The 21,264-nt window shown below is 34.8% G+C and overlaps 3 protein-coding genes and 1 long non-coding RNA gene across 6 annotated transcripts in view; 3 read left to right on the top strand and 1 right to left on the bottom strand.

Annotated features, from left to right (window-relative positions):
• Positions 1-21,264, top strand: part of Mesr6 (misexpression suppressor of ras 6) — a 618,760-nt gene that overhangs the window by 216,165 nt on the left and 381,331 nt on the right. The window lies entirely within an intron of this gene.
• LOC139809519 (uncharacterized) overlaps positions 1-21,264 on the bottom strand; it is a 30,960-nt gene that overhangs the window by 5,514 nt on the left and 4,182 nt on the right. The window lies entirely within an intron of this gene.
• On the top strand, positions 10,868-13,071 carry LOC139809513 (KIF-binding protein-like). Its single transcript, XM_071772458.1, has one exon. It carries the CDS (start codon positions 11,589-11,591, stop codon positions 13,068-13,070), a length of 1,482 nt encoding a protein of 493 aa, XP_071628559.1. The 5' UTR covers positions 10,868-11,588; the 3' UTR covers position 13,071.
• Positions 17,530-19,144, top strand: LOC139809514 (KIF-binding protein-like). Its single transcript, XM_071772459.1, has one exon. It carries the CDS (start codon positions 17,553-17,555, stop codon positions 19,032-19,034), a length of 1,482 nt encoding a protein of 493 aa, XP_071628560.1. The 5' UTR covers positions 17,530-17,552; the 3' UTR covers positions 19,035-19,144.

Here is a 21,264-nt window from a genome sequence, read left to right on the forward strand (position 1 = left end):
TAGTTACTATATTATCACCTGGAATGAAAATAATTCGTTAAATTAATTCGCCACAACAGTGTTACAGCTTTTTTAAGGACATTATTTGGCTTAACAAAGATGAAAAATAGATATGTCTTTGCGCTCTAGGTCCGACTACCATTATGAAATTTTTAATTCAACGTCGATGAAATTTCGTTTTCTGAGAGAGTAACAAGTCCAATCCAGTTTGGCGCCTGTTTAGTCCGAGATCGTCAACCGGGCCGGTTTTTAACCCGTCCGACCAGTTTTCATGAAATTACCCGGTTACCGGTTTCATAATATATCCCGCCTCTTGTCTCGCAGTTCCATGTACGATGATAATGATTAACGGATTATAGGAAAAGGGCTGCGAAGAGGATTGGAGAGCGCATTGCCATTGGTGAAAGTGCATAAACCTCGTGGTCAATTTGTTATTGTAGATTTCCCAACGTCAGACTTAATACGATTAAGTCCGGCAAATCCGGAATGAGTCCGTGATCGTTAATCAGCCTCGCCGCGGCGATTTGGTAATTCGACAGGCTGATTTCAAGTCTCGTGAATCCTATTAAAATTCTTTTAATTCATGTGCGCAGTCAATCATACAATTAAATATGATCTGTTTGAAATACATAGAACGCAATTAGGAAAAAGTCTATATATTACATAAAAAAAAACATTCCAATTTATACTATATTGCTTCATTCTAATGCATGAGACTTGTGTCATGTCCATTTCTCATATTTAATAAATTATATGGTCATTTTGACTTTATTATATTCGAAAAACTCAGTTGCCACATGTGATGCTATTTTATCACACATCTCGCGGTCTCGCGGTTCACCTTCCAATTCGGTCAAGCATTGCACGTCTAACTAATGCGCTTACAAACATTCTCTTTAATTTCTTTGTAGCAGCTCGAGCACTTCCAGAAGCGACATTGCTGCAATCTAAAGAGGATTCAATCCTCTTTACACACAGTAAATTCACATTCCGACATGGCGCCATGCATTTCCAACCGCGTACCCTGCAGTCACAAATTTTACTACTTTTAACATTACGGCGATTGCTTTAAATTAGCGTTTCGGTTAGTCAATCACGCGAAGCTGGCTTTAAGTTATTGAAAGCGTGTTTGTATCTGAGTTGAATCTGATCGGGGAACCTTTTTCACATAATTCGCCCGATCGAGAAACATTTTAATTCATCTGCTATGAATACCCCTTCACCAAACCTGACCAGATAAATATTAAACCATCGGCAGTTTATAAAGATTATCATGGCCGATAAAGTTTATCATGACCAATATTTTCTCTACGAGAATGTATGTGACACGCGTTACGTTAGCATCGGCAGATTGCTACGCGAAACGACTATTATAAATGGCAATTTCACTTACGTTCAGCTGATGAAATATTATTTGCATAATGTAACCATTGGTAGTGAATCACGCTGATGCGCAATGACACGAATTTGGAGAGACAGATAATTTGAGAACGTAGTACATATTATTTAGCACATCTCACTATAAATTTTTAAATAGCATTTTATGAATTGCGCAATTTTTTCCAGGATATATAATGCAATAATCTTTATATCCAAAGACGCGCGGCACAACATTTGAGCCATAGCTTTATTTTATTGCGTGTATATATGTTATGCCCGGACGCAAATACGTTTCGTAACTCGTCACGCTTTTGTTATTGTTGGAATTGTTCAACACTTATAAATAGCGTCGCTTTTCAAGGTTCCGCATCACTCTTTAACCAATAAAAATATATCGTCGACGATATTTGATATTTGCATCAAAACTGGAGAAATCAAAAAAGTACACGCGTAAATGTACCGCGAGGAGGCGTTTGTAAGTTTGTAACAGATAAAAAAGATCGGGGTAAGAGAATCTGGTCTTCGGTTTCGCGTCAATCTGGCACGTATCTCAAAGTGGAGGGATACATTCAGCGGGCCAGATTTCGTTTGGGCGTGGGACCTCTTCGAAGTTTGTAGCGAGGTCGTTAATTATAGAACGCCACGGGTTACGTTTCAATGGATGATTGATGAACGCGGGGCGATCCTCATCTAACCTCCTCGTCTGGAGAAGGGGGTGGAACGAAGGGCGAAAGCGAGAGGAAAAGGAAGACGACGAGGAAGAAAAGAAGGAACGAACAGTAAAGAGGTTTCAGCCGGAGAGGTTTCACTCTGGAAACAGGTTTCTGATTGTTGAGAGAACCCATGGCATCCAACGTCTTCCATACTCCCGGAACATGAGCTTGAGGATCTGGGATATCTACGCGTACATCCATCGATTTCCTTTTTCTTCTGTTGACTCAATGACGTCAGAAAACGATTGATTCGCAAAGAGATCAGACGAAAGGGATTAAAGATATCTATCTGAAAAAATGTAGATCTAATTAGCTTTGATCGTTTCCAGGAAATAGAATCAGATATGATGTATATTTTTATTGAACCTCTGTGTCTTAGACAAGAAAAATGTTTTATACATTCCATTATCCATTCCATTATTCCATTACAATATTTCATATTCACATATTTACGCTTTAATATGAATAAAATAATGAAATTTTTAATGTCTGTTCTCTTCTATTGTCTCAATTCTATTGTTCACGATGTGAGCTGAAAATTAGATTGCTTCGATTATATTCGAGATTGAAATAAAAGCTAAGAGGTTGCCTGTAATATTTCAGATTTTCCTTCAAAACTGTAGATTTATTCTTGCGAGAGGTATCAACTATAAAAGTTGGAATGTTTTATCATTATAAAAACTGATGTTGCATTACTTTTTGATCATATCGCTTAATTATGAGACTGCGATTTATCGGATTGACAAGAAAAGATACCTTACAGCAGCGGATAATGCATCAATTGATAACGATGATGATGATGAGGATAATGAGGAAAATAATGATAATAATGATGGTCAGCGGTGGTAGGGGCGATGACGGTAATGACGAAGATGTTGATCTGGAATGGGTGCCGGCCCACTTTATCGCTTCATTCTCGCGGAACGTACTTTCATAGCCGCTTATTGGAACCGATTAAAAGTCAATTACCACTATAAAAACTTATGGGATCAATTTCATTGTAAATAGGTTCGACTTATATCCGATCCCCTTTTGTCGTGTAAAATATAAAAAAAAATCTGGTTACATAATGACGTGATCGCATAAAAACGGAAAGTGTGTGTAATATACACAATATATACTACATTTATTTTTAGTATATTGTGTTATAAGTATTTTTATATTACATAATATGATTCAAATAATTATTGAGTTACAAAAGAAATAATCTATTATTTCAGTATTATTGTACATATTATACAATATATACGAAAACGCTTTGAATAAATTACGATTTTATAACATGATCCAGAAAATACAAGGATTATTTCAAATTTTAGATTCTCTTAATTCGTATAGTAATTATAGACGAGGTTTTTCATCATTTTTATTTTATTCCAGAATTATTACGTTCCAATATTTTAGATATTGATCAAAATATTAATCAACAAACAGCTATTAATACACAAACATGTTCGTTATTAAATTTTATTATTTATTTTTATTAGTTGCGTTTATCACTTAATTTTTTACAATGTAATTGTGAACGATTATATTGAATATTAAATATCAGTACATTAATATTTAAGACACCTTTTATCTATTCTTCGTGCGTTAATATGATACTCGTGCGAGATTTGTAACGATCATGAAATTCGATCATGAATGGAGTGTATGCGCCGACCGAACGTAAAAGAAGTGAACAAATGCGGTCGAAGATTGGCAGCTGATGTCGCGACGGGACTCGATTCTGCGGTTGCGATCGAGAGAGAATTTTGGTGCGCGGCTCCCGCGCACACACTTTGATCGCTCTTTGATCGCATTGATCGTTTCTTCCCGCATCGCCGATGGCCGTTCGCCCGCGTGTTCGCCGAATCCGAGGATCTCTTGTTCTCGAATCGGCGCGGATCTCCGCTCAACGAGCGTCTCGTCGACACGATCGTAAATACTGGCGGGAACTCATGTAAGAAGTTCAAGCCTCCGCGCTCCGGTCGGACTCGGAGCCGAATCATTTTTGTTGCCGTGCCTTCGCCCTCTTTGCCTCCCTCTTTAAGAGCCCGCGCTTCGTGCTTCAGCTCACGGCTGAACGCTGAACATTCGTTCTCCGTCCGTCAGGTCTGGTCTGGTCTGGTCTGGATAATTGTTTCGAACTTCTTTTCTGCTCCGAGAGCGTACTCCTTTCTCACACAACGGCAGCTGTTAGAGGAATATTATTGAAATACGCATACGTTATCTATGCCTATATATGTATGTCTGTCAGTGCGTTTTACAGACGGAGTAACGGATGAGCGCAATTGGAGTTACGTTTTTTCATAAAACACATGTAATGATTGCCTAACAGAAAATGCACATATAATAATCATGAATTTTAGTGGTATAACTATTTAATTCGGACACATATCGCGAGCAAGTACGAGTGCTCTAATCGCTAAGAAATCATTTACGCCTACGTACCTTTACGATTGCACATATCTGTGACTAGCTTTAGCTTCAATACAAGTTGCCGAAGTTAACGATCGATGTGCACTTTAAAGGTGCATTATTATGTTTGAGAATCGTCGTTTCATGTAGCAAGGTATGAGGATCAAAATAACAAGGAACGTCTCATTGTATAATTTACGAACAATGACGCAAATAGATTATTAATAGTTAATGGTTTACCGACAGCGGCGGAGCAATAAAAGCGTTTAGAAGCTTCGTGGCGGTAATATCTCTCAGCCATTCGTCAACGATCGCACATGTAATTGTAAAACAAACGTATACCCGACATTCCTCGGCAAATACTGCAATTTGCATATAAGGAGCTCGTGAAAGAAAAAACCGATCGGCGGATCCTTTCACTTTTGTACATTACGTTCGATATTTTTCAAGGTCGCCTGTTCGCTTCCAAAGGTTCGATGGAACAGTGGTACCACAAATGGCGAGAACGTGGGCCGCGCTCGCTTCTTGTCCGTTGCTTCACGTGCAACCTATTACTCAACGTCGCCGACGTAATTAGCATAATAATATCTGTAACTCGCGGTTGCAGCGGTAACTAATTACCGGTATATTAATCAAGCCATTCGACGCTGGAGCCCGGCCAATCCCAACTATCTGAGATGCCAATCCAATTTATCTGCGCGGCATTAGAATGTCAACTGGGAGAGACAGGCCGGCCATTACGGCACTCTTCAAAGAAGTGAGAAAATAGACAAGGCAACGCTTTTCAATAGCCGTTAAAGTACAGAAATGTTGCTCGCGGTATCGAGTTACAGCCGGTTTCGGTTGATTGGCTCAACATGTGTTTTACTTTCGCTCGCGCGCAATACTGCCCGTTTAGATGGCTTGAATTTCAGCATCAAGCCAGATTACTTCTCGTGAAACTGTCTTAGATATACGAGCTTGTCGTTGATTTACATTTTTTTGGAAGTGTAACGCGCCTCCTCGCTCAGCGCTTATTCTTGGGCGACCTTGGACGTGTGATCGCCATCGTGGAATGTGTCAGATTGATAGGTGTGATAGGGATATGATTTCGCCGAAAAGAATAGACAAATTCGAGACACGAGCACGGCTGTGTGCGCGTAGAGGAAAGGAGAAATAATTATTTTGGCACCGTCTCAAGGTTAATTTTGGTAACGTCACTGCGTTTTCTCTCTCTTTCTTTCTCTCTCTCTCTTTACTATTTTGTCGCTGCGTTTGAGTATTAAAGTAAACTCTCTTCGGAGAATCTCACGTGGGAAAGAAACGTACGATTCTGCGCAAATGAAGAGGATGCTCATCTCAACATCGCTGTAGGTAGATAATAATCGATGATATTTAACCGTGTTAATGATAAGTTAATGATACGTTAGCGCAGTAGTAACTTTTGAATAACGTGTGATTACATATACAGCAATCTCGTCAATGTACAAAATATCTATCGAATACAATATATCAAATTCTTTCTATCAACGAGACTGAAAATTGAATGTCGTGCGATCGTAGCGTCGGCGAAAAATAAAATTTTAATTGGAAACATCAGCGATCGGTTTCAGGTAGCCACCAATCATCCGGATTATTGCGCATACCTCGCTTTAATCAGAAACATAATTATATCGCTGGCAGGCATCTCGCTAGAGTCACTTATTAATTCCTCGGTAGCTATCCCGAACAGTCTGATGTAGCAAAATGAATGTCGTATCTAAGCAATTTCGACATCATCTACACATCCCTCTACTTACCGGCTTTCAACGCTATGTTGTATTTTCTAGCAGAGCGAGCGCGAACTGATTGCTTGACTGATAGATCAGAAATATCCTACATCCCGTAGCTCCAGAAGAGATTCTGTTCCCCCCGCTGCGTTCTCCGTACAACGGCTAGTTTGCAATTAGCCTCACCATGCGGCTGCAATCGCGCGGCAGCACGTATCACATACAAACACACATATATGTACACTATTTTACACACACGCGCGCGCACACACACACACACACACACACACACACACACACACACACACACAGCTCTATCGTGCGAAATATAATAAGATAATAAACCGACGATCGTGTTCGTTCTCCCGCGGCTCTCCTCGTCTTCGATATCCGTTTATTGCACGAATGTTGGAGAAGGATGAGTGACGTAAACGAGCAGACAAATCATTTTTTGCTCGCACACGACCCTGGCGACGACGAGCAGCGTTGACGGACATTTCGCGACTCGCCCTGGCCGTTGATTGAAACCAGGAGGCATGTACTTCGTTATAGTCGTTATCGGCGAAGCTTTTTTTGCGTCCACGCGAAACTTGCGTTATGCGCGAAATTAGTTTCGAGAAGCGAATCTTCTTTTGCTGCAAAATGCAATAATTTTACATGACGCGGCAATTTGTTTATCCAGTATTTTGGCAACACTGAATCAAGCTGCAAGTTTAATTGAAGCTGAAATGAAGGACGTAGGGAGACAATTAATATCGTGTTGTCGCACGAGAAAATAACTTTTGATAATTATAGCAATTATCGTTGGACAAATTGGACAGCGAGTTGCGGAGGAGTACGGTGAAATTAATAGAGATTCGCCCCTGTGATTGGTCTCCTTGTGCTAAGATGTCTCATGATGTTTACGTTCTTCCCCGCGTGATAAAGATCCTCGTTTCCGTGATGAATTGAAGAAACGCGTTGGCGATTTAAAGAACTTCGCAAACTCATTATTCTACCTGGCACCTACTAAATTATCCGCGTTCTGCTCTCCTTTTTTCATCTCTTCTTCGAGTTTTCCAAAATTCAAACTAAATGGAACATCAATATACGTATATTTTCGTCGTTTTTTTACTTAATGTTTTCGTCTGCATCTTCTCTCGTTGCCTTCCTCGCGAATAGATAACTGTTTTGAAGTCCCGGAGCTTCTCACAGTATCTTCCAATTTTTGCAGATTTTTTTAATGTCGCAAGCCATATATTATGTATACTCAGGTTCATTCAAGTATCCATTATCATGTCACGAGACAAAGCCGCGAAGAACAAATGTGTACGCCTACGTCTTAGCAGGATTAGCCAACGAATGTAAACGGTGGGAAGTAGCCTATCATTTGTATAATCCGGAAAGAATTGTTTGGTTGTATTTTGAGACGGTGAGTCACTCTCAGTAATCGGACCGTAAAAGAGCTAAAACTCTTAAAGGCGTTTTGCATATCGCGCTTTCTCGCATTCAGGAGACAATTAATGACCTCTTTTTACAATATCAAAATGTTTATAATATAATCTGTTCCTATATAACAGGCTAATGCATAGAAAATAAAACTTATACCTTTTATAGTAGAACTCATATGTGAAATGTATCGTTAATTCCTTAAATTTTTATGTAACAATACAGTATATTGCATGCTTTTGTGTTAAAAGTTACGTTTAAGAAAATTGAATTCGGCTATTTTGGTCACAGCCTAAATTCGATTGCGTTTTCAGCTGTGTGGAAACGCATGCTTGCTACAACGTTATGACTTTTCTCACATCCCAGCCGTTTACATATGTAACGTGAACTTTGGGAGAGTCTGGCAGGGCGCGAGGGTTCTCGGTAAAACGCCTTTCGGGCGCGTCCCGTCACGGTAATATGGTAGATTAGTCACAGCCTAATGATGAAAATAAGAGGCGACGCGCTCGCGGTAGTGCGATTTGGCCGCGACGGACAGGCTAAACGATAATCGCCGCCATAAAATATCGAGATTCTTCACGCGCGTACACGCTATATACCATTAAGGCTATTCCTAGAGCCGCGTTGGCGAAACAAGTAATAAGCCGCGGCTTCGACAAACGGCAGTAGCCAGTTTCCCGGGGCTGCGGTCCCGAAAAGCCGCACGGCACGCTTTTCTACATAATCGTAAATTCTCCACAAAGTCGTTAACGTTTGTACGGCGAAACAGGTTTGTTAGGAATCTTTCGAACGCCCGGGAGAGCGGCGACGGAGACTCTGGGGAGAATCTTCCGGCTCGCGCGAACATTCTTCTTCCCGCGTGTCCCTTTAATTACACGCGTACCGCGTAGCGGATAAATCCTGATGGTATATCGCATTATAGAAGAGTCACCTTGTTTCTACTTTCGACATCATTAGCGCAAAATATTGGCGCACCGCTTGGTCGCGATTTAAATTGTATCTCGACGGAAAACGAGGTTACTATAATCGAGACCACACGCGCCAAACGTATCTCACACGATATTTCTTTCTTTTTCCTTTGCCGACATTCTTCGGAGTGTGTCCTCTGACCCGAACTTCGGCATCTACGAGCACCGGGATACCCTGGCAGTCTTCTCGCGTATATAAATAGGCGATACGAAAATATCACGCGGACAGGCAGCAGGCTTGCGTTCTCCAACTGCAACCACGATGACAGAAAAGCACGAGGGATAGGAAGAAGAAAAACGAAACAATGCGTGGTGCGAGCAATTATATGCGACGAATGCGTGTCGTTGTGACATTCGAACGACAACAACGACGACAACGACGCGGTCGCCGCATCGCGTCGTGGAAAAGGCCGCGCGCTTTCGGTTTGGACTGGCGAGAGACGGTGATGAAAGAGAAAAAGGACATACAAAGGCGGTGACTTGGCGCCAGCATTCTCTCTCGATCGAGATAACATTCTGATGCAGCTTCGAAGAGTAATTTTCACTACTCTACCGACGCAATACGACATTGATCCCACGAGAAGGATGTTTATTTGCCCTTTTTGCGTGTTTCATCAGTAAAAGATCGACAACTCGATTCTTTTGTATGGGAAATGCTGAATACAATGGCCGTTATGCCAGAAGGACTAACGTGATGGAATGACGTGACTACGTACATTCATCTGTTACACGAAATAATTATAGTAATATTTATATCTATGATATAGAATCAAAATAGTCTTTTTAGTTGAGACTGTTAATAATTATGTTTGATTTTTAATGTGTTAATAAGCCGAATGTAGAAATAGATAGAAAAAAATTAATGGAATAATTCTACTCTTATAGGAACCTAATTTTATATTTTGTCTTTTAAGAGCTGTATCTTTTGAATTAAAAAATTTCAGATGCGAATCACGCAGTATTATCTAAAAGAACGTATTAAATCTGTTTAAAAAGTGATATACCTTTTCTTACTAGCTTATCCCTTAGTGAGTTTGCGCGACAATAATAATTTCTTGGGTTATAATTGCTTATTCTACGTGCTTATGATGAAGACTTGCGGCTACACCGCTCAGCTTCATAGTTGCACGATTCTATTTAGACTATGTAATCTATACGGCGAGTATCTCGACGCGACGAGATGGTGTAGTGAGTATAGCTCAGGGCTATTCACATTGAGCACCGATGTAACACAGCACGTTGATATAGACCATATATCGCTTATGTTTGCGAATCACGCAATCTTTCTCTCGGCTCGGCGCTTGTCAAAAGTGATCCGAGGTATTTGGGCGTAATGATCGGTGGTACTACAGGTGCTACTGGTGATCATTAGCACTTTGCCGATGTAGCGAGCCGCAATTAACTGCGAAAGTCATGTTATTCGGAATATGGCGTAACTGATGTCACGCGATTTGGAAGCTGTGCGTGTCAACTACGAGAAATGCGAGACTACACCTGTGATAGTAAATAAGACGATTATATATATGCTTGGTAAGTGTTTGGTGTGCTATAAACTTAACCGATATCATTAAATTTACAAAACAATTTGCTTTTGACGATAATGATTTTACTCAGGCGGCGTCATATAATCTTATTCTTCAAACATTTGCAAAATTAACTCTCTTATAAGTAAATTCGTAAATTGCATTCCTAAATCCTAAATTGTGGTGTAAATTTTTAGAGATCAAAACCAATCTACTCCTTGTTACACGTTTTAATTGAAATGGATATTATAATTCGGATTTATACACAGAAAAAAAAAATAATTTTTTTTATTTGAAAATATCTTTAGTTTCAACGTGGAATCTTGAAATGGGATTATATTGCATTAAACGAAAAAAATTTGCTTGAATGAAGTTATTATATATATAGAAACTATATATATTATATATATATAGTTTCAACCAAGAAAAGCAAAATTGAAATAAAAAGTTGAAATTTTTACAAGAAGATGTAGATTGTTTCGTATATATACGCAAGATTATTGTAATCTTCTTTTTATTTCAACATTTCTTTCTTGGTTGAAACTATATATATAATGACTTTATTCAAGCAAATTTTTTTCGTTTAATGCAATATAATCCCATTTCAAGATTCCATGTTGAAACTAAAGATATTTTCAAATCAAGAACTATGTAATGACTTCATTCAATCAAGATCTCTTCGTTTAATGCAATATAATCTCATTTCAAGATTCCACGTTGAAACTAAAAATTTTTTCAAATCAAGAATATTCTTTTTTTCTGTGTATATGCACATATATATAGGTTAAATTGTAAATCATCTAATCTTATTATAATTCCCTCCAGTTATTTTTGATAACTGTAATATTACGTCCTTATTATATACTTTTAGAATTTATAATCAAAAGGATGTTTATTCTAACGAGCTCTTTTGAAAGATTATTCGATAAATAAATAAGTTCGACACTTTCGGTCATTGGGTGGAATGTTATGCCTCTTTTTGTGTGGAAAACTTGTCTGTATCCAACGCCCGGCAAGCAATTTGATATCTTATAGGAGAACCCGCTAGGGACCCTAGATAAAGAGAAATGTTATTCCTATAAAATATAACTTTCAATTGGTTATCGGAGGTGTAAATCCCCTCCGACTTCTATTCATAGCACGTGTATATGGAAATCCTTCATCCAGGATTAGAGAACGTTTGCAAGTCGGAGCACAAATTTATAAATTCATACTGGAAATTATCTTTATATCAATATCGAGCAATAATGTTTCCGTTCCTCAGACAAGTACTGGAAGAAAAACGCGCAATTCATCAATTCGGTAACGCATATAAATAATTTATTTAGATGTTCATGTAATGATTTTTCACCGTCAATTCTTATTGCTATACTTATCGTACTGTTTATACTTTATACAGAAACGATACCGGCCGAACCCGCTATAAGTATGAATATTAGAAAAAAATTTTTGGACGTTCTACAGATGTCGTTTGAAATAAGGTACATGCATGAAGACATTGCACCTGCTAAAATGAGAAACAAAATCAAAGCGACGGAGGAGAGAATGCACGTATTATTTCTTAATGTAATCGATGTTTCAACGGATCCAAAATTTATTGATGATATTGTTGCTTTAGCGGCAGCTTATTACAACATAGGCTTACAATATGCTCATTCTAAACATGATTCGGATACCGCTTACGGATATTTTCGAAAGTGTATAATACTGTTACAAGGAAAAGCGATAGACCGTAAAAATATATTGACAAGTATAGATGTACTTAACGAAATAAATTCAGTTTATGAAAAAGGGATCGTACAGGAGGATTCTGAATTCTTGAATCTAGCATTAAAACTATATATGGTATATACACTGGAGGATAATTATCCTGATCCCATCCACATAGCAAGTCTTGTTGGTATTAAAGAAAAAGAATCGAACCCTAGGATTATCTTGGACATTTTGCATCATAAAACTTTAGAGGACTTAGGACTTAGATATCGTACAAGGCCGAAAAATAAGCACATATTTGTAAAATACATGAATAACTTGTTAAACATTCGAGTGAGAGACGTGATATCTGGCAAAACAAAGTTTGATGAAAAATGTCTTAATATGGCTTTAACCTTATTCGATCTGTCGAAATACTTTTTAGCAAACGGTCATTTCGCTATAGCTAAAAGTCACATTGATATTGCTGATTATTTAATACGCAGATTTGTTGAAGATAGATTGAAAACAGCAGGGAAGAAAGGGACAGATAGTTTTTACTTCTCTAAAAATTATGTCTATGTCCGTGCCGTTAGTACCAAATCTTGGGGTTTCTATGGAGTTTCTCTTTTACGTTTCCGGATGGAAAAATTCTCACAGTGTGAACAAAACAAATCTTCTGAGATACATGATCTTGTGTCAGAATTAGAAATAAAATCTGAGGGGCCAAATTTAATATTTTTTGACTCAGAAGAAGAATATATAAATGTTGAGATCACAAAAACATGTATATTAAATCTTGCTGATGCCAAATCGGTTTTTGAAAAAACCTTGAAACTACTAAAAACAGCGAAAAAATATTTCACTGCATACACTAACATTAAAATGTATGCAATGATAACACTTAAAATTTCGGATGCATACAAATATTTAGCAGGTTTTGAAGAACAAAGAGATGAGCAAATAAAACTACATAAACTGCGAGTAGAGTGTTTAGAGGACGTTCGTAAGAAATTTCGTACAGCAATTGACGATGATAGAGAATTACAAATCTACAGACGAATTTGTTACGAAGTGGTGACTTCATGTTCTACGGTTATGGATTTAATGGTCGAGAAAACATATTACGACGAATCATTTAAAGAACTGTCAATGAAAGCTAATCAATATGCGAAAATAATCGCAGAAAATATCAATTTTTATTTAAATACGGTTTAGATTTTTGTAAATGTTAAGTACTTTATAAGATTTGTACGTTTCTCATTATTTATAACTTTACATTGGAGAATATTATTTTAATGCATTCTTCTAACGTATATGCATAAGAAACATAATTCATAATTAACAAAATATTTTTCCATTATTTATCTGTTCCGTTAAATATGACTGAGAATGAATAATTCTTAAATGAGTCATGTACCTTTTTATTTTTACTTGATAGACACATGTGTAAAAATATTATTCTTACATTTAGTATACTTTCATATTTTTATTACTGACAATAATATGCAATAACTAGCAATAAAATACAATATAAGATTATATATTATATACATTGTATGCGTTATATTCATTATATGTATACATTATGTACATTTGTATAAGAGTACTTTTATTATAAAAATTATATAAGGTTCTATAAATAATATAATTTATATAAATATATGATCTTGTATGTAAACAGACAAGTTTTAAAAGTTATTAATATTTGCAGAATTGTGTGAAAAAAATATTAGGCAAAAGAATTGGAGTTTGTAATTTACTTTATTTGTTGAGTAAGCGATTTAAAGACAAATATATGTTCTATAGATTTAAATGCATTGACAACAGACTCTAGTATAATATTAATTTACCTTCTCAAAGCAGCGTGTTTGATTTTAAAGTAATGTGTTACTGGTAACTTGAAAGACTTGCTCTGATAGTATCGAACGGATATTACGTGATTTCAACCGCTGTGACATTCGCAATAGCTCTGCGATAAAATACGATGAAATAAAACAAATCTTAAAGCAAGTGTTTAAAGTGACTTGTCCCCTGTCAAAATACAACCTTCCACCTGTCTTTTTAGCAATCTTCTCACTCTTTCATAACGCCCGGTGTGTTGCATATTTTATTGAATCCGTTTTCAATGCACTGATAAAGATTATTAATGTTGTCAACAGGCCACGAAAATTTATTTTAGATGTTCCCAAAAACATGAGAATACCAGGGAACCACTGATGAATCAATCTTCGTGTCTCTTAAACATGACTGTAACGATGCATTTTGTGGACATACATTTATATGAACTCTTTTGCTTATTTTGATAAGTAGAATATATCCCTGAAGTAGCGGCCCATGTGTTACACTCTGTATATATTATCGACACAAACACATTTTTTGTGTATGTCTCTCTGTACTGCTTCTTTTAAAAATTTATATAATTAGGAAGGAAATTAAAATTTAACTTTAATCTTTTTTATTTAAGTGGTCTTTTATTTTTATTTTGTTAAATCGATTGTAAAAATTGGGAAAGTTTTTATATGTTTATCTATGTTTGTGCCAGTTAGTTTACTCTTACCGACATTTTTATACTGATAACTGCGATTCCATGTACTACGCGATTTACTGTTTATATCTGATAATCGTGATTGCAAAAAATCACGAATACTCATATAGTAGCCATCAAGATAAACATTTACGCATTCTTTCTCTAAGTTGACATGATGACAGAATAATAACGCATTTTTATAAAACTAACGCGACATCTTTTATGTGCATTATTCTTGTAAGTATTATTCAACATACCCAGTAGAATCATCGTTATCGTACAACCGTTTTTAATTATTATATTTCCAAAACGTTCACATTACCTCGTCCATTGCTTGAACTAATCAATTAAAAAAAAAAAAAAAAAAAAACAGGGAAGTTCTCGAATTTCAAATATAAAAACTGTAAGAAAAATAATATTATGATAAGTACTATAATTGTTTATACCATTAAAACTGTATGCTATGCTATACTTTGAAGCACAATGTATGCCATAATAATCAAATTAAGATTTTGAATTGTTAAAAGGTATAACATTTATCGGTGCACAAAGTATAATTTATTCGCAAGATGATGCTGCACGATTATATAATCAATTTAATAGAAGTCATGTTTACAAAACATTATTTGAATATCGTGTACCATGAACTTCGGGGGTTCCTAGGAAGATTATTCAGATAAAAAGAAAATACTGAGATAGCTAGCATGAAGAAAGAAAAGAATCCTAAATAAATAAATATATTTAATTCGCGTTAGATACGCCGCTCAGACACTGCAATAGAACAAGATCGTAGTTTTAAGCAACTTTATTAGAAGTATCTGTGCATCTCCATGAGACTGTCACTTATTAATTTCTTAATTAATAATGGTGATTACTCTTTTTAATTTGTATTACGTAGTTTTATCATCTCTTAAAGGGTATTAGGTATTTGATTTAATACAATACAATTAAATACAATTGGCTTTAGAAAACGAGGAAAACAGTTTATTTTTAACAAAAATCAATCGCATTTGATGAATTTACATTTGATCTGTTTAAAAAATGATATACCTTTTCTTAGTGGCTTAATTATCCCTTAGTGGTGTTGCGCGCCGATAATAATTTCTTCGTTTTAATTGCTTGTTGTACGTGCTTATAATGAACACTTCCGGCTACACCGCTTCATATAAAATTTTTTAAATAGAAGATATTTTAAATAGAATAGTTGCACGATTCTATTTAGACTACGTAATCTATACGCGAATACCTCGACGCGACGATGGATGGTGTGAGTATATATATAGTTGAGGGCTGTTCACACATTGAGCACCGATGTAATAGCACATTGATAGACTATACATATATACCTTGTGGTTGCGAATCACGCAATCTTTCTCTCGGCTCGGCGCTTGTCAAAAGTGATCCGAGGTATTTGGGCGTAATGATCGGCGGTACTACAGGTGCTACTGGTGATCATTAGCACTTTGCCGATGTAGGGAACCGCAATTAACTGCGAAAGTCATATTATTTGGAATATGGCGTAACTGATGTCATGCATGCGATTTGGAAGCTGTGGGTGTCAACCACGAGAAATGCGCGACTACTGCACCTGGTGATAGTAAATAAGATGCTTATATATACGCTTGGTAAGTGCTTGGTGTGCAAGAAATTAAACTTAACCGATATCATTAAATCTACAAAACAATTTACTTTTGATGATAATGATTTTACTCAGGCGGCGTCATATAATCTTATTCTTCAAACATTTGCAAAATTAACTCTCTTATAAGTAAATTCGTAAATTGCATTTCTAAATCCTAAATTGTTTGTGTAAATTTTTAGAGATCAAAACCAATCTACTCCATGTTACACGTTACACGTTTTAATTGAAATGGATATTATAATTCGGATTTATACACAGGAAAAAAAGAATTTTTTGATTTAAAAATATTTTTAGTTTTAACGTGGAAATCTTGAAATGAGATTATATTGCATTAAACGAAGAAAATTTGCTTGAATGTCATTGTATATATAGTTGTGTAGTAGAAGTCATTGTATATATAGTTTCAACCAAGAAAAGAAATGTTTAAATAAAAAGTTGAAATTTTTACAAGAAGATGTAGATTGTTTCATATATACGCAAGATTATTGTAATTTTCTTAAAAGAATTTTAACTTTTTATTTCAACATTTTTTTTCGGTTGAATTATGTAATGACTTCATTCACTCAAGTTCTCTTCGTTTAGCGCAATATGTAATTTTATTTTAAGATTTCCACGTTGAAACTAAAAATTATTTTAAATCAAGAATATTCTTTTTCTCTGTGTATGATATTATACACAATGTAACATAAATGTAAGCCGCTACTTCAGAAGTGTATTCTATTCGTAAAAAATAAGTAAAAATAAGCAAAAAAGGTCATACAAACGTATGTATATGTGTATATAAATACGTTTATATATACATGTAATGTCCCGATTCCAGAAACAGTTAATTTAACAAATACAATAATTTTTAATATTAACACAAAAAGTTACATTAACAAGTAAGTTAATTTGTAAATCTAATCTTATTATTATAATTTCCTCTAGTTATTATTTATAATTGGAATATTACATCTTTATTATAAATTTTTAGAATTTGTAATAAAAAGGATGTTTATTCCAATGAGCTCTTTCAAAAGATCATTCGACAAATAAATAAATAAGTCCGACACTTTCGGTCATTGGGTGAAATCTTATACCTCTTTGTGTGGAAAACTTGTTTGTATCCAACGTCTGGCAATTCGATGCCTTATAGGATAACGCGCTAGGGACCCTAGATAAAGAGAAATGCTATTCCTATAAAATATATCTTTTAATTGGATATCGAAGAAGTAAATCCCCTCCAATGTTTATTCATAGCACGTGTAAGCGGAAATTCTCCATCCATGATCAGAGAACGTTTGCAAGTCGGAACACAAATTTATAAAATACTGGAAATTATCTTTATATCATTATCGAGCAATAATGTTCTCGTTCCTCAGACAACTACTGATGGAAGACACATCCGCAATCCATCAACTTGGTAACACATATAAATAATTTAGTCATATGTTTATGTAATAATTTTTTACCATTAATTCTTACTGTTAAACTTATCGTACTGTTTATACTTTATACAGAAACGATACCGGCCGAATCCGCTACAAGTATGAATATTAGTACGAAATTTTTGGAAGTTCTGAAATTGTCGTTTAAAATAAAGTACATGGATGAAGACACTGCACCTGCTAAAATGAGAAACGAAATCAAAGCGACGGAGGAGAGAATGCATGTATTATTTCGTAATGTAATCGATGTTTCAACGGATCCAAAATTTATTGATGATATTGTTGCTTTAGCGGCAGCTTATTACAACATAGGCTTACAATATGTTTACCCTAAACATGACGATTCGAAAACCGCTTACAGATATTTTTCAAAATGTATGAAACTGTTAGAAGGAAAGGTGTTAGACCGTAAAGCTATATTGACATCTATAGATGTACTTAACGAAATGAATTCAGCTTGTGAAAAAATCATCTTAAAGGAGTGTACTGAATTTTTGAATATGGCATTAGAACTATATGGTAAATACACACTGGAGGATAATTATCCTGATCCCGTCCACATAGCAAGTTTTGTTGGTATTAAAGAAAAAGAATCGAATCCTAGGACTATCTTGGACACTTTGCATCATAAAACTTTACAGGACTTAGGAGATAGATATTGTACAAGACCGAAAAATAAGCACATATTTGTAGGATGCATGAAAACCTTGATAAACAACCGAGTGAGGTACATGGTAGTTAACAAAAGAAAATTTGATGACAAATGTCTTGATATGGCTTTAACCATATTCGATCTGTCGAAATACTTCTTAGCAAACAGTCATTTTGCTATAGCTAAAACTTACATTACTATGGCAGATTGTGTAATACACAAATTTGTTGAAGATAGATTGAAAACAGCAGGAAAAAAAGGGACAAGTAGTTATCAACTGCCTAAAAATTATATGGATGCTCGTGCCGTTAGATATGTATCTTGGGGTTCTTATGGAGTTTCTCTTTTACGTTTCCGGATGGAAAAATTCTCACAGAATAAGAAAAGCAAATCTGAGATAGAAGATCTTATATTAAAATCAGAAACAAAATCTAAGGTGCCAGATTTATTGTTTTCTGTCTTAGAAAAACAACGTATAACCATTGAGATTGCAGAAACATGTATATTAAATCTTGCTGATGCCAAATTGATTTCTAAAAAAACCTCGAAACTACTTGATACAGCGAGGGAATATTTTACTGCAGACTCTAACATTAAAATGTATGCAATGATAACACTTAAAATTTCGGATGCATACAAATATTTAGCAGGTTTTGAAGAACAAAGAGATGAGCAAATAAAACTACATAAACTGCGAGTAGAGTGTTTAGAGGACGTTCGTAAGAAATTTCGTACAGCAATTGACGATGATAGAGAATTACAAATCTACAGACGAATTTGTTACGAAGTTGTGACTTCATGTTCTACGGTTATGGATTTAATGGTCGAGGAAACATATTACGACGAATCATTTAAAGAACTGTCAATGAAAGCTAATCAATATGCGAAAATAATCGCAGAAAATATCAATTTTTATTTAAATACGGTTTAGATTTTTGTAAATATTAAGTACTTTATAAGATTTGTACGTTTCTCATTATTTGTAACTTTACATTGGAGAATATTATTTTAATGCATTCTTCTACCGTATATGCATAAGAAACATAATTCACAATTAACAAAATATTTTTCCATTAATTATCTGTTCCGTTAAATATGACTGAGAATGAATAATTCTTAAATGAGTCATATACCTTTTTATTTTTACATGATAGACACATGTGTAAAAATATTATTCTTACATTTAGTATACTTTCATATTTTTATACTGACAATAATATGCAATAACTAGCAATAAAATACAATCATATAAGATTATATATTATATACATTGTATACGTTAATTATATTCATTATATGTATACATTATGTACATTTGTATAAGAGTATTTTTATTATAAAAATTATATAAGGTTATATAAATAATATAATTTATATAAATATATGATCTTGTATGTAAACAGACAAGTTGTAAAAGTTATTAATATTCGCAAAATTGTGTGAAAAAAATATTAGGCAAAAGAATTGGAGTTTGTAATTTACTTTATTTGTTGAGTAAGCGATTTAAAGACAAATATATGTTCTATAGATTTAAATGCATTGACAACAGACTCTAGTATAATATTAATTTACCTTCTCAAAGCAGCGTGTTTGATTTTAAAGTAATGTGTTATTGGTAACTTGAAAGACTTGCTCTGATAGTATCGAACGGATATTACGTGATTTCAACCGCTGTAACATTCGCAATAGCTCTGCGATAAAATACGATGAAATAAAACAAATCTTAAAGCAAGTGTTGAAAGTGACTGTTCCTTGTCAAAATACAACCCTCCACCTGTCTTCTTAGCAATCTTCTCACTCTTTCACAACGCTCGGTGTGTTGCATATTTCATTGAACCTGTTTTTAATACACTGACAAAGATTATTAATGTTGTCAACAGGCCACGAAAATTTATTTTAGATGTTCCCAAAAATCTGAGGATACCAGGGAACCACTGATGAATCATTCTTCGTGTCTCTTAAACATGACTGTAACGATGCATTTTGTGGACATACATTTATATGAACTCTTTTGCTTATTTTGATAAGTAGAATACATCCCTGAAGTAACGGCCCACGTGTTACACCCTGTATATATTATCGACACAAACACATTTTTTTGTGTATGTCTCTCTCTCTGTACTGCTTCTTTTAAAAATTTATAATTAATAGGAAGGAAATTAAAATTTAACTTTAATCTTTTTTATTTAAGTAGTCTTTTATTTTTATTTTGTTAAATCGATTGTAAAAATTGGGAAAGTTTTTATATGTTTATTTCTTTTATGCCAGTTAATTTACTTTTATCGACATTTTATACTGAGAACTGCGATTCCATGTGCTACGCGATTTACTGTTTATATTTGATAATCGTGATTTCAAAACATCACGAATACTCATATAGTAGCCATCAAGATAAACATTTACGTATTCCTTCTCTGGGTTGACATGATGACAGATTAATAACGCATTTTTAGAAATCTAACACGACATCTTTCATGTACGTTATTCTTGTATCATTCAACATATTATTAATTAGAATCATCGATACCGTACAACCGTTTTTGTAATTAATATATTTCCAAAACGCTTACAGTACTTCGTCCATTACTTGAATTAATCAATTTTCCAATAAACAGAACAGTTCTTGTATTTCAAATATAAAAACTATTAAAATAATAATATTATGATAAGTGTTATAATTGTTTATACCGTTTATACAATTAGAACTGTATGCTATACTTTGAAGTGTCATGCATGCCGTAATAATCCAATTAAGATCTTGAATCATTAAATGGTATAACATGTATCGATGCACAAAGTATAATTTATTCGCAAGATGATTCTGCACGATTATATATATGTTTGGTAGGTAAGTGCTTGGTGTGCAAAGAAACTAAACTTAACCGAAATCATTAAATCTACAAAACAATTTACTCTTTACGATAATTATTTTACTCAAGCGGCATCATGAAATCTTATTCTTTAAACATTTGCTAAATTAAATCTTCTGTAAGTAAATTCTTAAATTAAATTTTTCAAATCCTTAATTGTCGTGTAAATTTTTAGAGATTAAAATCAATCTACATCTTGTTACACGTTCTAACTGAAATGGATATTATAATTTGGATTTATATATGTTATTATATAGAGTGTGAAATAAATGTGGGCCGCTACTTCAGGGA

Source organism: Temnothorax longispinosus, chromosome 3 (genome assembly GCF_030848805.1).
Source record: "Temnothorax longispinosus isolate EJ_2023e chromosome 3, Tlon_JGU_v1, whole genome shotgun sequence".
Taxonomy (NCBI): domain Eukaryota; kingdom Metazoa; phylum Arthropoda; class Insecta; order Hymenoptera; family Formicidae; genus Temnothorax; species Temnothorax longispinosus.